At 36.3% G+C, this 21,568-nt stretch overlaps 2 protein-coding genes across 4 annotated transcripts in view; one reads left to right on the forward strand and one right to left on the reverse strand.

Annotated features, from left to right (window-relative positions):
* LOC135431020 (pneumococcal serine-rich repeat protein) overlaps positions 1–21,568 on the reverse strand; it is a 52,883-nt gene that overhangs the window by 13,909 nt on the left and 17,406 nt on the right. For all 3 annotated transcript variants that reach the window (XM_064685901.1, XM_064685899.1, XM_064685900.1), the window contains exon 2: positions 10,498–10,763. In XM_064685901.1, coding sequence (XP_064541971.1) covers positions 10,498–10,756 — 259 coding nt within the window. In that variant the 5' untranslated portion in view covers positions 10,757–10,763. The remainder of the gene's footprint in view (positions 1–10,497; positions 10,764–21,568) is intronic.
* LOC135431024 (protein CIMAP1D) lies at positions 13,864–14,617 on the forward strand. Its single transcript, XM_064685909.1, has 2 exons — positions 13,864–14,126; positions 14,182–14,617. The coding sequence occupies exons 1-2, from the start codon at positions 14,111–14,113 to the stop codon at positions 14,427–14,429; spliced, it is 264 nt and encodes an 87-aa protein (XP_064541979.1). The 5' UTR covers positions 13,864–14,110; the 3' UTR covers positions 14,430–14,617.

Consider the following 21,568-nt stretch of genomic DNA (forward strand, 5'->3'; position numbering starts at 1 on the left):
CATGTCAAATTTAATGTTGGCATTCGAGTATCATTAACTTTAGTTACTATAAAATATATATAATAAAAGCAGAAATTAAAATGAACATATTCTTAAACAATAAGCGAATGAATTGTTTTTTTTTTAGTTGAAACTTGATTGACATTTGTTTCAGCATTTATGTATTATAAATTATTTAATAACATAATCCAAGGCAAAAAAAAAAATGAATAACACGATAATACAATAATAATAAAAAATGTAAAGCACATATTAATTTGTTGACATTGACATATTAATACATTGACTTTTTTGCGTATACTCGAAACATGCAACAAATTTGTTTGTATTCAACTTTTAAATTAAAGTAGAAGTAAACCGATTGAAAAATTGTACGAATTTTCTTATTTTTTCCTGCGAATTCAAATGCAATCGGATATTCTTTTTATTAAAGACAATTCAAATCATATTGAAAATGTATATAGTTATTTATTTTTTGACTGAATTTCGGATATTTATTTAAAATATTTGTAAAAAAAATCAAAAATATATCTAATTTAGTCATTTTTTAATTCACGAGTAATTGAATATTTATTATTACTTAAATTCAGAATTAATTGTAATTTAGTTAAGGTATATTTACTTAATGAATCAACAATCAAATAAACCAGAAAAGAAAACAAAAAATTCTCTGCCTATTTTATGTAATTTTATTTTGTCTCGGGGCTTCATCATTATATTTGCAGAATCTGACAAATACAATATAAATATTTTCTGGCCAAACTTTATGGCCAGACGTGACTAGCCGTCTGGCATCACTGCTGGTCTATTGGGTAAAAGGAACTTTAAATTAAAAAAAAAAAAAACAAAATATTTTGACAGCTGACAGAGGAGCACAGCAGTCCGTAGCCAATATCCAGCTTTAATCCCAATTGTATTGAAAAAAAATCTAGTAAGAAAAATAGAGAAATGGCCGCAAGCGTGCCTGGAGGATGCTGGAGGCTTGGCCAGACGGTTGCTTTGGCTGGTTGGCTAACATTTAAGACCTGATTTAACTTTTGCCATTTCAAAAAGCATAAAATCGGCGGACAGGTTAATAATATGTTAAATTGAATGTGCTGCCTCGAGGGAACCGATAAGATAACAACTACGCGCAGCTGATAAAGATAATAATGTGTGAGTTTTCACCTTTTTCCCCGATTCGTTTTCCTTTTTGCCCCACCTCACTTACTCGCGTGCCCCGCTGACCAATGGCGACAATTTGTTGTCGTTGCTTTTTTATGGCTGCCAAGTGGCGTTAAATTAAAGGATGTCCAGGAGTTGGGTCCGGCCACGGCGAGGGGCAGTTGCCCGGCCAAAACGGTTGGTCGACCCGCATTCGCCTTTATTTTACGCCGTTTTGATTTTGCCACTCACTGTCTCTGTCTCTGGCTCTGTTTGCTGTCGCCGTAAGACTCCATTAAACAATTCAATTAAGGGCAGCGAGTGGTCGGAGGGCAAATATGCGACATCTTTAAAATGGAAGCTGGGAGCTAGGAGTAGGGAGCTTGGGTAACTAGCTATGTGCAGCGCCTCGGGCTGAAATTAAAACATTTTATGCAAATTTTTTGCCTGTTCTTTGCACTGTTTTAATTTTATTTGCTTACTGCCGACTTCTGATGCTTAAAGTATTTACTTTCATTTAATGTGTAAGAAAATAAAATAAAAGTAGCAAAAACAACAACACAACTGCAATTAAAAGGCAGGCGCAAAAATTGCCTAAAAGCTGGCAAAAAAAAAAAACAAAAAATGCTTGAAAAAAGGCCAAAGCGGAAATTAAAATATTTCCGGTTTGTTGAAGATTTTTCTTTTATTTTTACTTCCAACGTGCGAGAGCCGAGCGCGTGACACTTGATTTTAAGGCTAATTGAAGCGTCACAGCTGGAATATTGTTCTAAGTGGAAGTTTTAGGACCTTGTTTCTTATGTCGTTCATTATGCAACAATTATAAAATCTAATGTGCTGAGAGAGAAATTGTAAGCAAATAAAAGGAAACACTTAGAGCTGAATTTGTAACATGCGAGCTTTTAAGTTTTTAGTTAGCATAATGTAATTACATTTACATTTAAAGCTTTAAGTGAACTTTTAGGTGCGATTCTTTGCTTTTATAAATTTTGTTCAAATTTAATTTAATTTCATTTATTTTTGTTCAATTTAATTGTTTTAAAGCTTTAAGCTAGCAAAATTGTTTATAAGTTAATATTTAAAATTAATCAATTTTGGCGATAGAAATTGTAGGCTGCAGTGTTTTAGTATCTTAAATTAGCTTTAAAAAATTCCAATAACAAAATTAAAATTGTAAGCTGAATTTGTAAGACGTGAGCTTTTAAGTATTTAGGTAATATATTCCCATTTAGCATTTACAATTGAAGCTTTCAGTAAGTCACATTTTGTTAAGCTTTAAGATCATTTTAAGACGAAATTTTTAGCAATAAGAAAATGTATTCAGAAACTTCTATAAAAGTATTCCATAGTTAAATTGTTTTAAATCGGTTAAACTAAAAGCTTTAAGCTAACAAAATTTGATTATATAATTGTAGCAATTGGAGCATTTTAAACTCTAAAATTTAGCTTTAAAATTTCCAAAAATAATAAACCTAAATTTATATGCAAATAAGAGAAATGTCATACAGAAAAACTTCGAACTGAATTTTTGGGCTGCAAGTCAATTTTGAGGTGCAATTTTAGCTTTAAGAAATTGTATTCACAAACTTCAACTTAAGGTTTCGATATTTCAATTATATAAATATTAAAAGTAAAAGCTTTAAGGTAACCACATTATATAATAAAATAATTTTGATGACAGACAAATTGTGTAATTAACTTTTATAGTATGCAGAATTTAAACATCTAATGTCAGCCTTAAAGCTTTCAATAATAGTAAAAATACTAAAAATACTTCACTTCACTTTGCGTGAAATCCTTAACACTTCTCATAAAGTTTTAAACCACTTTAAAATAGCCAAGCAACAGCTATTATTGACTTCAATTTTAGTTGGCTCTCTCAACTGCCATTCAACTCTCGGCGCCGTTTTATGAGTTCTAATCTTGTCGTTATATTTATCAATGCCGGTTTATTATCGCCGGGCCATCTATTTTGTGGCCATGCAGTGGAGGACATTGCATATAAATGAACAATAAATAGTTTGGGGGCGTGGCGAGTGGCATAAAAATTGCAATTGGGAGGCAACGTAGCGTATACGCAACATGCGGAAAACTGTGGCATCCTCAGATGCTGCTGCTGCTGCTGCTGCTGCAAGGCAGACGAAGTTCTTAACGGTTTTGTGGCAACTTGATAGCAAAGTTATGACAAGGATTTATGAAGTATGCATTCAAAATGAGCAGCAGCTAGTCGGCTGCTGAACTCGGGCCATTGACAAAATGCAGCAAACATTTTAAAGATTTAAAAATGCGCCAGCCACAGAATGTTGCACATAAGCACAGTTGGCTGGCTGCCTCAAGCCCCTCAAGACATTTGTCTTTCCCACGATATTGAAACAAAAATATTTTCATGTATTCCAGATATTCGCCAAGTTGTTGTTTGTCTCGCTGTCTGACTGTTTGTCTTTTGCATGTTTGTTTGTTTGTTTGTTTGTATATTTTACCCAGTTTTGTTTGCCACCACGCTCAGAAGAGCCGCCCACCCACGAGGCCCGCGGCAGCAACAGGCGACACCCGGCGACACCCGGCTACGTGCCCCACCTTTGGCGACAGCACACAAATTCGCATATAAATCAGCGACACATTTGCCGCTGCTCCATTTTATTTTCGCTCTTCCATTTTCATTGTTATTTTTCGTCTTACCATATTGGCAACGCCATATGTAAACATATCGTTATTTGCCCATTTACCCCATTCGCTGCGACAAAGGGAAGCCGAGGCAGCTCTCGGCTGGTCCAGGGGCTGTCTGGGATCGCTCCTAATGGGAGTACATGATGTGGTTGCGGTTGGCGCTCGCAGCAGACACACACAATGGTGCGAAGGGAATAATTGAGAAAGCGGTACAATCAACTAAATAAGAGTGTGCTAGCCGGGAGTACTCTGTCACCAGATACTCTGCATCAAAAATTATAAAACTTAATAAGCAATGTTAAGTATCCCATTATTGTAAAGCTAGGTTAAGTTGCACAAGAATAATATCAATAAAAAGGAACTGCATCAAAGAGAAAATATTTACTCTTTAGGAAATTTTGGTCGAGAGTATTATTCTATTATTTCGTAAAGTAGAGTTCTCAATATAGCCCGCTTGTACTTAATATACACATTTTACAGGGTATTGATTGCTTAGTTGTGCTACCATTAGACATTGCCAATAGGTTTGTAAATCATATTTGAACACATTTGGAAGATAGCTTTGTCCTTTCGATTGAGAGTCTAATTTAAGCACAAAAAAAGGAAAAAACCGAAAATAAAAATACAAATCCAATTCTTATTAATATAGACTTAAAAGTCAGACTAAATTTGTCGAATCTCAAGCACATGCAAAGCATTTTATTTTAAGTATTTACATTTTCTGCGTACTCTAAATTTGTCGGAAGGCAAATAAAATGTCAAATTATTTTCGGTATTAAATATCAATCAAGCTGAAAGCTAAATATGTTTAAAAATAATTTTGGTATTTATTGTTTATTTTTAGAGGCATTTTCTAGACGTTCACCTTCAATTGTGTTGTTCTATTTTTGCTTCTATCTAATCTTTACTTATCGATGTATCCCAATTTTACCTGACATTTAGATAAAACAACAATCGTTCGAGGAATTAAAATTGTGCAGGGAATATTGGAATATGTAATGATAAAATAAATGAGATATGAGAAATATATAAGAATACATTATATTTTTATGGAAATTGATATATTTGAAGCCCAATCTTGTCGGACGCTATTACCAAAATATCGCTTGGAATAATTTCATTTAAATATTGAAAATAAATAAAACCTAAAATGATTTTCATGTGGATTCTACTCTGAGCATAAATAATTTTTAATATATTTTGTATCATATATTTTCTTGATTATATTTTATTACCATCTATTTTTAAAATATTTTGCAACTTTAAAAATGCGAGAGCAATGAATCCTAAGTTTTCGGCACCTTTAAATATGTGTGTCTCAAGTTCATCTTCTCCTGCTCTTCATCTGGAGAGCAATGAATCCTATGTTTTGGGCACCTTGTGACCCCTAGAAGGTCACTTGGTTCCACTTTGTAAGCCAGGTGTATCTGCTGCTGACTTTTGCAGCTCAACTTCGACAAACTGACGCGCCCGAAACTTTGTCAGGTTCTTTAGTTGGAAATATCCAAAGCTCTGCGGCACACCGCATGAATATAAATCCCGACGCCGGTTTGCAGTCAGTCTGTGGCTCATTATGAATAAGCGCGCGCTGTGACAGACACACACGATAATATTTTCTTTGCATGACGAGCTCGATTTTCTTTTCATTCTCATTTTCATTTCGTTTTCATTTTGGTAATAGTGCCACTCGTTTACTTGACAATTTTCCTGTGAACTAGCTACAATTTTTCTTCGTCAGGCTGCGCTGGCAAAGGGGCCAAGGGGGCCAAGGGGAGGGGGCCAAGGATGCAGCAGCCAGGACCTCGGCAAACTTGGCTGCCTTCTGCTTGGCTGTGGCTGCCAACTAACAGCGAGTGAAAAGATTTTCCCAGACACACAAAACAGTGTACACAGGAACAACAAGGCACTTGCGGGGCAGGAACTTAAGCAGGAAACAGGAAAAGTAAGTTCCACCATTTTTGTGTGCTACGTGACGTCTTTCTCTCGAGACGTCACAAGATTTATTGTATGCAACTTATGTGGGTGTATTCTTGCCACAACTGTACACAGTGTGCATGTGTGTGTTCTGTGTAACTGTGTGACTGTGTGTGTGTGTGTGTGCAAAAATATGCAAATCGGTTTTGCACTGCTGACGACTTCTTCACAGCAGCAGCAGCTGAAATGTGCTTAAAATTTGCAAAATTGTAGTTCATTTTTAGCTGCTGTCGATATTACATATGCTCTAGCAAACGGGTTTTATGATTTCAGCATTAAATATGTAACGCATTGAATACTGATTAGGCGTATATTTAGACTCGATCTGGAAAACTTGTTATAAACAGCAATTTTAATCCTTTGAACTGGTTCTTTGATGATCTTTATGTTTTTGGTATGCATAAGAAGTGCATAATGCGACCCTGTTATAGATCTGGAAACTATCGAAACCATTAATTTCCTTTTCCCTATTTTCCCCATTTTATCTTTTCCCTAGAATGTAAATCCTTCAGTCCATCTTTTGACTTGTCAGCCCATCGAGCAAGATCACAAGATATTAAGAGTCGAATTTTGGAATATTTTGTTATTCTGTTCAAATATATTGCACATTTTTTTTGTTTCTGCATATATCCCAGATATATAAAGCCTTTGGGTTGTTAGCTCTTTACAAGATCGAATTACTATATCATATAGCTCATATGTACTTTGTTTAAGGCATTTAAATTTTATATAAATATATTTTCTATATATTTTATATAAATAAAAATGAAACTAAAAACTGAATATTTTGCCCCTAGCTTTGGCTGAAGTTCACATTAAAATTTAAAGATATCTACAACTCGGCAATTTAATTATTATGTCGACAAGAGTATTTAATCGTTCAAGCATTATATAAGCCTTTTTATTTCCGTTTACTTTGCCGTCACAGCTCGACAATTGTCCGCAGTTATTGTTGTTGTATGTGTGTGTGTGTGTGTGTAAGGGATTACGTGGATTTGTTATTGCACTTTGCATATTTTCACCTGGCTACGTGTATTTGATTTGACTTTATCTCCCACTGCACCCGTTAGCCCACCCTAACCCATTTTCTCACCTGTGATCAATTTAAATGCACTTTTCACGACTTGACTTTTACCTTTTGGTTTTGCCTTTTGCTTTTCTATTCCTCTTTACGCAATTTTGAGTGCCTTTTGCTTTTGTTTATGGTCGTGTCAGGTACATAAAATTGCCGTTTAAATGCAAACACACGAATTACTCAACACGTTCATCCTTTGCACTATATATTTTTAAGGACATTTACCGTGGCTGATCGATTGGATGTTCAGGATGTATCCTGATATTTATCTGGATGTTATGTTTGTCATCAAATTATGTACATTTATTTAAATGGAAAAATCCACTCTGAAGTGAATATATATACAAATCACATAAGCTAAATATTTGCAAAAAAATTTATATAATATTTATAAAGTTATATTTTATAAAATAGTCAAAAGAAATATAAGAGCAATTCTCCTATGAATATTTAAGAACATTTCCTAAAAATTCTCAAATAATCTAAAAGTGCAATGGCGAATTTCGCACTAACTTGATGTGAAATAAAAGTTTAAAAATGTACAAGAAAATTGTTTCAAGTTGATTTTTTAACAGAAATAAGACCCATTCAGAGATTTTTAAAACTTCCACAAGTTCATTATTGTATCATAGAGTATTTAAGCATTGGCTCGACAAAAATTCTATCATTTGTATTATTTTCAATTTTCTTTTGCCCTTCCACGCGGCACTGCAAATGGCAGCTCTTTTGGCTAAAACCGTTCAGGTAACTGCCAGGATTTCTAAAAATTGTACATCTCGGCCTTAAAAAATCAGCCTTTCTGTTTGCGAACCGCTTGATAGAAAATTAAAAAGGTTGCGCTATAAAAAATTAAAATTAATTTCGTGACGCTTGACCAGAATGGGGCAAAATAAAAAAAATGCCCGCAAGAGCGAAAGGTAACGACTGCTAGATGCTCTGTTCATAGTTTAATAGGAGGAAAAGTGATTCTTATTAAGCAGAAGAAGGTTTGTTTGGGATATTTACATACAGATTTTCAAAGGTCTATAGTTATCTATCTATATTCAACACGTATCAAAAGCATATATCATAACTGAAGACTAAACCTATAATTTTGTTTGACTTCAAGTAAAAAACTTCTATATGGCAAAATAATCTGTAGACTCGAACTAATATACTTGATATAAAGCATCGAAATTGTGGATTGGCCAGCACAAAGCCAATATACCCTTTTCCCTTAAAACAGACTGAAAATCAATTGGATCACAGTTTGGAGCGAGCAAAAGGCCCGCACATAAGTGCTTTAAGCCCGGGCATGATTTGCTGTAATTTTACGAGATTTGACGCTTGTTTTAAATATTATAAATAATATTTTACTAGGCCGCAGGATTTTGCGGCGGTCTGTGGCAAATGCAGAACTTTTAAAAAAAAAACGCTGAACTTAAAACAGACAAATTGCAAAAGTGGACGACCAAAGTGCAGGCTCCACAGCGCCAGCTGCATGGCTGCAAACACATCCCAAAAACCGCAACAGCCACTTCCGCGAGCGCCAGTGCTTGCCACATGACCCCAAGCCCCCAAGCCCCGCGGGGTTGCCTCATTTGGCGGCTACAGCAAAAAAATAAACTACAGCAAAAATGTTAAAAACAGGCGTTAAACACACCGAGGCAACAAGCACATGTGTGTGTGTGTGTGTGTGTGTGTCAGGACAAGCGCCTAAATGCAGCTTAGCATTTTAAGCACTTTTCCAATGCGCGCTTGGGGAACATTTTTGGCGGCTGGTTAAATTTTTGGGGGTTGCCGCCGTCGCCGTTGCCGGGCGTTTATTTTGGCTATGAAAACGTTTGCCACACGTTGCCCTGGATATATACGCGTGGGTAGCAGGGGACAGCACGGAGAGGCGGAGGGAGAGGAGGGGGGGGGGGGGTGGCTCTGTGGTAACTTGGGAGCTGGCAAAGTTAATGTAAACGCTAGTGTTAATTTTGCTGCTAAACTGCAGGCAGCGACAGGTTCATTTTCATTTTCAGTTTTCGCTTTTATTTATTTTCCGCGGGGCGTAGTTGTTGCCTGCTTTTTGGTTGCCACATTTTGTTGCCTGCTTTGTGGCTGAGATAACGGATCGCCTCCGGGTAAACTGAATGCTCTAATGAACTATAAAGAGAACGTTCGAAGCAATCGAAGGGCGCGGGGTGAGAAGAGAGAGACAGACAACTATTTAAATGGGAGACCTAACTTAAGTTGAGAGCATGTAGAGGCTACATATTGGTATATGGTGAAATGGGAAAAACAATATAGAATATATATATCTAAAATATTTTAAGCTTCAAGGGGGTATGTGCGAATCATAAAACCATTTAGAGAGAGGGAGAAAGTGAGGGAGAGAGAAAGAGAGAGAGAATGAAAGAAATCCCCCTTATTCTGCTCCAAAACTAGCCGAGCTCAACAACATTTTTATGCCCTGAACCCATTGAAAATCGTTAAAAAGGATATAATGTTTTTTTTTTCAAATGTACGAAACAGACATCTCCGTACCCATAATGTATATATATTCTTGATCACATCAATAGCCGAGTCCATTTGTCTGTCTGTCCGTCTCTCATGTATGTATGAACGCATCAATCGCAGAAACTATAAGGGCTAAGGACTCCTAAATTTTTACGTAGTTCCTTTTAATCCCCGCAGCGTTTGTTTTCGATAATCGATATTCCAGTTTGTTGAGAAAATCAATTGGATTTTAAGAGGTAGAGTAAGTGTAAGAGTGTAGTGTGAGAAAAGAAGAAGCACAGCTACAGCTTGTGTATTAGGTAGTTAACTAAGAATTTGAATGCGCAGCTTGGCGCCTGGGTTCAGGGTATCTTCAAGTGGGGAGTACTCTTACTTGCTTACTAGCTCCCCTACTCCCCTACTATATCTCTTGGCTAAGACCACATTATATCCGCCCACTAGTCCGCGATTCGAACTGGCAACAGTTGTGTTCACAGCTGCCTAAATGATTGTGTCAATTAGACACAGCTCATCTAGCAAGGACGGACTGCTTCGAAGATTGTTTCTTCATAAACCAGGTCAAATGCATAACTACCGTGTGAACAGATAGTCTTGTGTTTGAAATTAGTGCTATCAACATTTGTGAAATGTGTCCAACGCTGAACATATCAAATGCAGCTGCCATATGAAAATTGCCCAGATAATTTAAGTGTGTGACAATCGTGCACTAAAAGGAAAAACATTTATATACCACACTTGAACTGTTGACCCTTTGCAACGCAAAAAAGAAACTAGACGCAAGAATGTTAGGGGGAGCGAGAGACAGAGCCCTGGCTTAGCTCTTCAGTCACAGTCAGAGCTTAGAATATTTCTTGCTGCATGTTGCTAAATTGTAAAATAAATCAAAATCAAAACCAACGACCCTCAAGCCAGCTGCCAAGCAAAGTGCCAATTGCAACAGGAAATGGGGCAAGTGGCAAGTGGCAACTGCTAGGAAGCTAGGGTGAGTGTTATTGATGTGCTTTTAATTGAGGTTTGTGTGTGTGTGTGTGGGTGTGCTGGCATCTCAGGCAACACATGTCTCGTTCGCATGTCTGCTCGAATGTCTCCTCGCATGTCAAATCATTTAACTCATAACGGACATTTTATTAGTATTTCAGCAGGACAACACTTACCGGCATTCGTGCTATGTGCCAGGAAAATCAAAATGGCCAAATTGATGGACCAACAAAAAATGCCAGAGACTCCTCCGGCTGCATATTGTGCGCTCCGTGCTCGTCGTCGTCGTCCACGTCGTTGTTGATTATTTGTGCAATTTTTGCCAGGCATTTGCAGATTTGTTTCCATTTCAATAACGTTATTGGAAATACCCAAATCCATGCTGAGCCTCAGCTGCGTTGGCGCCACATATTCCTCTGTGGCCGTTGTGTGCATCTTGTTGCTGTAATTGCATAGAAAATGGTTCCTTTAACGTGAGTTTTAAATATTTCGTCAAATTTAAGTATGGCAGCCCAGGCTCAACCATCTGGCCTGAAGCAAGTGTCAACCCGCTTGCAACATGCAACGCCAGACGATAGTCGAGTGCCCGCTAGGCATAATTTTTATGTAAGTGCAGCAAGTTTTTTGTCGTACTTTTATGCATCTTTCTTAATTTATGCAGTCAGAGCAAAAGTTTCAGCACTATAATAAAAAATGCCAGCAAAAAGAATTAAAGTTTGTGTGACAAATTTTAAGTGACAAATGGAAAAGGGTCAACTGAAAACTGTTAATCGAAAATTGAAAGCGACTTTAAAAATTAATGAATTAATAAAGAGTTCTCTCTCCCCTTAGCAAATAAGTTTTTTCAATTAATTTATCATTTGGCTATTTGAATATGTAACAAAATCATTTTTAATAATTTATCTGCCTGTCAATAAAACAATAAATTGTTAATTGCTTTTTTATTGCAGATTGCCTTGCGGAGCTTTTTAGTAAAAACTCGAATTGTTTGCATTTATATTAATTGATTTTTAATTTTTTTCTAGATAAATAATTATTATTTTATTTACAATGTTTGACGCGTGTGCTTATACTCTCTCAGTTTTTGCTCGTCAACTTTTCAATGCAATTTCTTGAGAAATGAAGAAAATATTTGTGTATTATTATGTTTTTTTATTGATTTTATTAAACAGCTACCAGAAATACTTTTGAAAAAATTAATTTTATTTCCTATAATCAAAACAAGAAATAAAATTTAAATGTTTTGCTTAGTTTCCTGAATTTTTAGAATTTATTTGCGAAGCAATCACAAGGCGTAAATTGTATTATAAATTATTTTGTGCCAAAAAATATTATGCATACCCTTTATTTATCAATTTTACAAAAGGGGTACCATAAAAATATGGTCATATAATTCACAAAACTATTTCCATCAGAAACTTTTAAATATCGATAACAGCTGCCCTGCTCTAATATCGATATATATATATGTATCGATAAATAATATCATTTAAAAAATACTCGTATAATTCATTTTAATTCAGATTCGATTCGTGGTAAATAAAGAATGAGAAAAATGCCGGGTTCAAACCTTGTTTTCACAATTATATCAACCATATGAAATCATATGATCCCAATTGGTTCTGCTTAGAGGGTATCGTCTAGTCAAGCCGTATAGATAAACCTACTCCTACTTCAAAACAAAAATCAGATAAAATTAGCAGACAAATTGACGAACAACTTTTGAGCAACAACTTGAAACACACAAAAAAATAAAAAAATAAAAGATGAAATCATATTGCTTCATGGAGGTTGACATAAATTTGGAATTGTAATTTGCTTGTCAGAAATGAATGGCACCTATTTCAAATCAGTTGCTTCTGTCCAGGGATTCCCCGAGTACCACAAACGACAGTCTCAGACTCTCGGCAAAAAGTTGACATTATTTAGATTAATGAACAGCAAACAATTTGTCTGGCGGCCTCGCGCGGCAGATTCACTTGTCAGAATGCGTTTTCAGTTTCAGTAAAAATTGTATATGAATGAATGCCTGACTGACAGCGGGAATGAGTGAATGAATGAATGAGTGAATGAATGAATGAATGAATATGTGCCTGTGCAGTGGAATGTGCTGTCATCGATTAGATGAGGCGAGGAGCATCTCGTGTCAGCGACGGGAGAACAATGCAAAAGTTGTACAATTTGAAACGAATTAAATATTAATTAGTGTGGCGTGTGCATTAAACTTAATTAATGTTTTTTACACCTTAGGTGTTAATAATAAATGAGCGTGTGCTTTATTATTTATTTTTATTCCCAAGTGTTGATTGCCACTGGCCCACAACAGAAGCTGCCTATTTGAGTGAATAATTACGTACATTGCACAATAATAATACAACAGCTAAGGCGTCTAGCGAAAAATACTTAAATAAATAAATGTTTAATCGTGTTTAGAACAACAAATTATAGAGTTTAGATAATAAGGGTATTATCCTTTTAAAAATATAAAGAACAAAAGCACGGAATTGGTTTCAGCAATTAAATATTTAAAACGAGCAAGTAAGGATATGTTCGGCACGCCGAAGATTTAATACCCTTCTAGACATTTTCAGATATGTGAGAAGAGTGAAGCGTGTCAAGGCTCAGTTTGATTAAAATGTCTTGAAAAACAAATATATTTTATAAGAACATATAAGCATATAAGAATATATATTACCTTATAAGATCGCAGCACGATTAATGTATGAATTATAATACCAATTTCTAAACAGCTGTGAGAAAAGTGAAGCTCCTAAAGGCTGAGTTTGATGAAAATATATTGGAAAAAATATTATTTTCACATACAAGAACCTGACAAAATTATAATACCCTCTAAAAAGGTTTAACAAGAACGTGAATACGGATAATGGCTTGTGTTTAAATTAAAATATAAAATTATGAATAAATAAATCGAACCGAAAAGTTGTTGGGCAACTCTTTACTTTCGATAGTTAAAAATTTATGCGACATCCTAGTGTTACAAGTATAGATTTACGACGAAGGATCTTTGTAAGGATAATAAATCACAGCCCCGACTATTTATTTCCTACTTACAACCGAACCTTGACCTAACTAGTTCCTTATTGTAGAATAGATGGAGAAAACTAGAATTACAAGCTGAAGCTTAAGAGAAGGAGTTGGTTTGTGGTTTGATTTAAACCCTCGACAGTTATTTTAATTCATGTGCAGCCCTAAGTTGAACACATCATTTAGAAGAGCAAAATATACTCTGCAATTTTCTGATGTACAACAGAAAATTTGAATTATCCATAACTGCCGGCTTGCCCGAAAATCGATAAATATAGATTGAATATCCGTATTTCCTTCGATTAAAGCTGAGTCCGCAAATATATTTTAAATAAAACATTTTAATTTTCCAGTATGTCATGAGAAACTAAGTCTTCGAGATAAAAACCATACGAAAATTAGTGTAATGTTAAAAATTTTATGTGTAAGAACACATTTACTTTTAAATTTTTGTAAAAAAAAAAAAAGGAAAACTAGATTAAAAAAAGAAAAAAAAATTTTCAAGAGTGTATAACCGGAATTATATGGGAACAGTTGACCCTTGCTTTTATGATCGTACAGATATCAGAATTAGTTTATAGAATTTCTCATTGTGCCAACGGTACACATTTCGACAACAACTCGAACAGAGCTCAAAATTTTTACAAAAACCTATTTTTTCCCCGAACTATAAACTTAAAAAAAAAAGTATTTAAAACAAAAAAATAATAAAAAAAAATAGAAAAAATAAAAAAACGAAAAAAAATGCCAAGACCAACAGGTAAATGAAGATGAGAAATAAGTCTTAAATGTAAGTTAAACAATTTTTGGTTTAGGACCTGGACCGGCTGCCTACACCTTGCCGAGCACATTTGGCTATGAGAAATGCGACGCACGCATGCGCCGTGGTCCACAGTATTCGTTTGGACGGAAACCCTCGATGCCGGCCTTCAAAAAGTCTGGTCCTGGCCCCGCTGAATACCAAATCGGGCAGATAACGCGTTACGGCAACGCCAAAGGACTGGAGTTCTCCATGCTGCCGCGGGGACAGCTAAACAAACCGAATTCGGTGCGCTACGAGTGATTGGCATGGAGAAACCGTTCCGGGGAATTAAATGGGTCACGTCACGAGTCGGAATGTGCAGAGATTAGATTAGTTGTGATCATCAGTATATAGTGTAATATAATATATATAGTAATAGTTAAAGCATATATAGTGCCAGAATTGGTGCTAACCATTCTGGTGCAAATAAAATAATTATAAACAAGAAAGTGTCGCATCTGTCGACTATTGTCGCATAAGGATAATGCTGGGGCGGGGGCAGGGGGGAGGAGTTCTGATCATTGAAGTGCCACTTGGCAAATTTAAGAGCTTAAAGTGCACTCGAGTCGTTTGGCTTTGTGTCTGGGCCCATAATGAAGCCGCCCGTGGCATTAAGTTGCCAAGCTCTTAAGCAACTTTGGCCCCGACTTGGCTGACTGACTGATCTGAGCGGAGAGTCAACGTTTGCTGGGTTCTAAGCAAAAGCCTGTTATTTTCAGGCTTCTTGTAATAATCACACAGTAAACAGGCAGCAGGCAGCTGGCAACAGAGGGGCCTGGGGGGAGGCAGCTGCCTTTGGTCGTGAGAACGCAGCTGAAAGCAAAGAAAGGGCCACAGCTAACTGCCTCTTGTTGTTGTTGTTGCTGTTGTTGTTGCTGCTGGCCGCAAGTTGTAATTGCAACGTCAACGTAAATGCATAGCACGAGAGCAGCGCAGGAATTTCACGGATGTGCGATGTGCGATGCGTGCATTTTGCAGATGGCCTCGTTGGACACTTGGACACACTTGGACACTCTTGGTTTTGGATTGGGTTTGAAAACTAGAGGCGCGAGCGGGGCGCTGTGCACAACAGACTGAAAAGTGACCACTGCCCAGTGCTGGACATCACGTACGCATCGCACACAAACACAAGCACATACACATACACAAACACATACACATGCACGAACCAAAACACATACACATGCACGAGCACGCGCACGCACACAAGCACACTTTGACAGGCACACTTAGAGAAAATATTATTGTTATTATATTTTAATATTTCGAATATAATTCAGTATATTGCAATTTATTGTAAATATACATTAATTTGCACCTAAAAATATATTTTTTATTATTTCTATAAAATTTAGCTTGGTAAAATTCAGAAGGCGCAGCGTAAAATTAAAAAACAAAATAACCTTTTGCAAGATTAAGATCTTGATTTCATTACTCAACAAAAGGAATCTAAATACACTTGAGTATTTAAATTAATAATTTTTTTAATCTAAAGTCCTTTTAAAGATCTAAACGTTTACTAAGTGCACAAGATTTATTTTTCAAATTTATATCAGAGTGCCTTAAAATATTGAAATACAAAGCTAACATTCTTTATAAAAGTAGCTGCATCTTCAAGCAAGATAAAATTTATATTTTTTCAATTGAGACAAATTAAATAATATATATTATCGAAATTTAAATTGACTGTAAATTGAATGCGTATTATATTATGAATGAATATTACATTATTTTTGTCTCAGTGCACGCATTTGATTGCATTTTCGCTGGACTTGGCAGGCAGCGTCTTGCTCTTCCTCTTCCTCGCTGCCTGACCGCCTGGCCGCCTGGCTGCAGGGGCCCAGGAAAGGCGAGGCCAGCAGAACCTGAAGATTTATCTGAGCGCGTTTATTTTAATGTTACGTTCTGGCATCTTTTTGCCTTGGCCTCTTCTCTCTTAGTTTTTGGTCGGCTTAAGCAGCCGCTTTCAATGCATTCAATGCCCACTGTCTTTGTCTTTATGGGCGCTGCTGCGGCTGGAGATGCTGCTGCTGATGCTGTGGCAACATCATCATCCTGGGCGCTGTGGCATGCTTTGGTGCGTGGTACGTTGACCGCTTGGAATGTTGATTCATCTGCTGCTGCTGCTGCTGGCAGCAACTTCTTTTATGACTCCACTTGCTCTTTATGTCAATCAGCAGCTGTAGAAGACGCAGCAGCAGCAGCAGCAGCAGAAATGTTGCTCATCGTTTATGGGCCATCATCACAGGAGCAATTCTTGGACAGGCTCTGGCTGGGGCAGCTCCTCGGCTCTGCTGCTGCGGCTGCATTTGGATGCGCTTGTTACTATTTTTAGTGCATATCGCTTTCCTATTCTATTCTTAACTTGTTAGATGTGCAATTTGCAGGCCCTTACGCCATAATGGGGCAAATTACCTTTAAGTGCTGCTGCTGCTGCTGTTGCTGTTGCCCTTCTCTAGAGTTGAGTTGGCATTTATAATGCGTTCTTCGTTATTTTTAGCACGATCTTGCAGCCATACTTGGCATTACATGATCTTTTTAAACTTAATTATATGTTTAGATGGCTGCCAGGCGCAGCAGATAATTGTAAATGGACATCGTTAAGTGGCATAGAATTTAATTGCATATTTGAATAGCCCGACCAAAGCCAACATTCGGCTAAATAACTAGCCCCATCGAGCCCAACCACCCGCTGCGTATACTTAATATGCGGCACACATCAACTTGATTAAATGGACTTTGGCCCATCAATGAAACAGCCTCAGATATTATTTATGTTTTGCCGGTTAATTTGACAGCCGCTGGCAATTGATTTGCCCGCCGAAACGAAAGGGTCATTACGGCGATTACCGAAAACAGAGAGTCAAGACAAAGACAAAGACAAAGGCACGCAATGCTGCTAACAGCTAACAGCTAACCTCACACGTAATTAATTTTTTGATTTGTTTTTCCTATTGAATTTAATTGTGAGAAGCAGCTGCTTCATTTGCTATTGATAGACTGTGACACTTGCCGCTGTCATGTAAATCGAATTCCTTAGCTTAGCCTCCCCTTGATGCGGACCCAGCGCCTGACCCTCACAGCACGTGACTCGCCTGGCTGATTGCCCCAATACAGTTCGACACTCGCCCAATTTCGCTTTAGACTCAAATTTAATTTGCTGCAGCGAAAATTTTGCGCATTAAATTGATACAAAAACTAAGCGCAATTGTTATTTAAGCGTACAATTGTTTGCTTAGCCATATTTTAAATTAAAACAAAATGTTTTTTTTATATGACCCAATTGTTTTTTTATTTTTATTAAAAGTTTTTTTATGTGCCTTATTTTTAAGTACTCTGCCTGGCTTCTGTTATAAGTTGGCTAGATAAAAATATTGTAAAATTACGCCAAGCCAACAAATCTCATTTAAGTTGCCGTCCAACATTCACCTTAAGTTTCTGTTTCAGTGCCATAAACAAGCAAGAAAACTCTCAACTCTCAGCGTGAAGACAAAATTTAACGTATGTCCGAAAAGGCAACAAACCCAAAAATAATTTCATCTTCCTGCTTCTGCTCAAAGAAAAAGTAGAGCAATGCCCGAAAAAAAAACTCGTCACGTATACGACAGCAACAGCAACAACAACAACAACAACTATAATAAAAGTGCATTCACATTTTGAAAGTAAAGCGAGCGAACTTTTAATATATTGTCAATGATGGGTCTTTGGTAAATGGAGCCAAGGCAGCGCAGTCCTTAAAGATACATTTGTATCTGTGCGTTACATTTTGGTATCTTTAAGCTGTAAGCTGTATCTGTGGCATGCTAAGCTTAATATTTATGTGTTCCGCATTGCTACAGACTTCAGACGTGCTGGCAACAGAATTTTCACGCCACTCAATTACTTCATTATGCGTTTTTTTGGGAGGTCTCTGATCTGATCAGCCCCGCACCTGTCCCGCACCTGGCCTGCGGTTGCGTTGCGGTTACCTCGACTCGTCTCCTCTCGCCTCGCCTGTTGTCGACTCTCGGCTGTCGGCTGTTGTCTGTCATCAGGTGAAAGGCAAATAAAATGTCAATTTGTATTGCCAGTTGTGTCCCTTTTTTGTGCGCCCTGTTTGGATACCTTATTATTCATACGCATATTACACATTCAGATTTAATACAGCCTTACCCCCCCCCCCCCCCCATTCTCCCCCTTACCCTAACCTCACCATCCCTGACAGTTGTCGTCCTTTTTGTGTCAATAATCATTTACATGTTTATCTAATTTGTGGGGATTTTGCGGCCCAAAATTCTTAAAGCTAAAAGAAAGTTAAAGTTGTGCCGAACACAGAATTATATTGCCGACAAGTACGTATGTGGGCCACACAGATACACACACACACACACACACACACAAGCGCTCAGATACCCTACTTTAAGTTCGGCTGGCAGCCAAGGCGAACTCATAAAATGATATGAATTTCGCTTGAAGCTGCTGCTGCTGCTGCTGCTGGCAAACGAGTTGATGACCAAGCCACAAAAATTTCAGTAAAGTTGTAAATCGAACACCAAACAGAGCCATCAAAAATACAGAAAAAATATAAAATTCCCAAAATGCGACCAATTCCAATCGGGCAACTTTGTAGTTGTTGTTGCTGCTGCTGTCATTGCAATGTTATAGCCACAATTGTTGTTATTTCCGCATGCAAAAATTTCATTTTTTTGCCCAGTGACAAAAGGCGACAAACCAAATTTCCCACACAAATGCACATAAAGGGTGTTCCTCGAATTATTCGCCTTATGCCTAAAAATTTTGATGTTGCCAACAGCTGCTTCACGCATGTAGAAATATGAAGTAGGTCAGAATATTTATTTTACAGATAGTTTAATGATTGAATTCAGAAATAGTTAACAATACATAGAAGCTAGTATACATAGTACTGGTATGTTTTGTGGGTGGAAGTTCTAATGTTCGAAGGTATTTATGATTAATTATCAATAGTGAGGGCTTATTTTGATTGAGAAATATTTGTTTTGTTTTAGAAAATATTCCTGCATATACAGAGTAAGACTTATTAAATTAACAACATTCTCCTAAAATTACTTAAATAAAGTATAAATTTGATTATAGATGCTTTTTGATATACAGAAGAAAGGAAGCCGAAGTTCAATTTTCGACAGCAAAATCTAAGGCAAATGCTTTGCCATTCCCTACTAGAAAATTAATTAATTTTTATTTTTAGAAATATATTTGTAATATAATATATTATTAGCTGGTTTGAGGTCCGGGGTTTGATTTAATAAAATACAAAATGTAAAAAGAACACAATTTTCTTTTAATATATATATTATTTCTTCTCCGATAAGAAATATTATCTAACAATTGGGCAAATATCTTACAAGACTGCGGTCTTTGATGTGGAAATTGAAATAATATTAATATACTTAATATTATTATTTAAAAAAAAAGTTATCTAGCAGTCCGCAAACAATAAGTTGTCTAACTGATGGTTCGCATCCAAGGCTTGTATATGAATGTGGTATTGTCTTAGACAAAAGATATAGCAGCGCCTGTTATTTCTAAGTCAGGTAAATATATATTCTCTACATAAATGCTATACTTATTCCATAGTAAGCTTTACAATTTAGCTGTAGCTTAATTTTCCAAATAAAAGCACAAATAAGGAAATATCAAGAAATGTCTCCCACGAGTCAAGCTATAAATCTCTTGCTTCACGGTTGGCTGATCGAAACGAATAAATATGTTTATTCATATATAACCAAGTGCTTCTTAATTCCTGCATTCACTGTCAAGATGTTGAACTATTGAGATAATATTTACTTTTAGAACCATTAACATTTTTGGACAACAAACAAGAACGATATTCCTTATAGGGAATACAATGACAATTTGCTTGAGCTTTAACATAATTCAAACCTGATTCCGGCTTTTCATTTAAGAATGAAATACTGCATTCATTCATATGCTGATTAAACCTTAATATTTTAATTATAAGTAATCAGCAGACTAAATGTATTGTCAGCATTATAATGAACAATAAAGTGTATTTATCAGACGAGACGACAAAAGCATTAATTGACTTAAAAACTGCTTGATATTTAAAAGTTAATTCCAGTTGCTCATTTTAGTTATTAGTAGATATCAATACACTTAGAGAAAAACTTATTAATTTTAAACTCAGAGAAAAACTCCTTAATTTATATTTTATTCACCCAAGAGAAGATCGAGGTTTCTTGATTTATTTCATGTTCAAAATTGGTTTTTGAAAGAAAGTTTCCCTAATTATATAAAATATTAAAAAAAAATAATAAAAATTATATTTTGAAAAATTTACTATTTTTTCAGATTAAGATTTGAAATTTAATTAGGAACAAGTAAACGTTTAGATGCATTTAAGATGTTTCCTTGTAGGTAAAAGTCAATTTTGGATTCAGGCACATATTTATAAAAAACAGGGATTAAGTTTTCGAACAAAGTCATAAATACTTGAATTATATTTAAGTCTTTCTCAGTGTACGCAACAGATTTGCAGCTTGATTTTTGGCATGCATAGAGCTATAAATATCTCAAAACTAAGCCGACATTTCGGCAAACATTCAGCAATCCGACTGCAGTCTTATCACTGTCTATTTTTACTTTTTTTTGCTTTCGTTTTTGTGTATCTTTGCCGGCAAGTATCTGCGTATCTGCGTATCTGTGTATCTTTGCGTATCTGTGCGTATCTGTCTCTATGACTGGCACGTTCTACACTTGACATTTGTTGAAATTGTTTGCTGTGCATTTTGACGCTCAACTTCCCGCAGACAGATGATGGTGTCGCCTCTTTGGGCAGCTGGCAAACGCCTTCAAAATTTGCGCTTATTTGACACAAAAGTTGACGTGAACCTTTTGCTGCACCCCCCGAATCCAAGTCCGGGTCTGGGTCCGGTTCACAAAATGCAAATTGTGCGGAGTTGGGGTGCGGAAAGGTCTTTGTTTACGCTATAACAACTTCATTTTTTTTTTCTTTTTTGGTTGTTGTCTTGTTATGAATTCAGTTTGCAGCAGATATTTACAACACTTTTGTGCCACTTGGCTGCATGGGCGCAGCTATGGCAACAATTTGTAGGCAAAATCAAACAAGCCAAAGAATTTTCATGTAGTACACACAACTGTTGAAAACTTAACTGCACATTCTGATTGTCCTGTGCATTCGATTGAGGTCAAATTCGGCTTGGGAATCCCAAATTGCTGTCAGTGCTTACAATTCTTATAAAACAACTTGCAATGGCACTAGCTTTAAGTCGAGATTAATCCAGTAGGGGCTTAAATTTATTAATGAAATTTAAAACTAGACAAGAGAAGCCAAGTGTGAAAGCTTAGTATGTAAGTTGAGCTTTGTAAATCAATCAAAGTGTTTTAATGTTACATACAAG

The sequence above is a fragment of the Drosophila montana genome, unplaced genomic scaffold (assembly GCF_035044405.1).
Source record: "Drosophila montana isolate Dmon_TW-CO22-7 unplaced genomic scaffold, ASM3504440v1 contig_3123_1, whole genome shotgun sequence".
Taxonomy (NCBI): domain Eukaryota; kingdom Metazoa; phylum Arthropoda; class Insecta; order Diptera; family Drosophilidae; genus Drosophila; species Drosophila montana.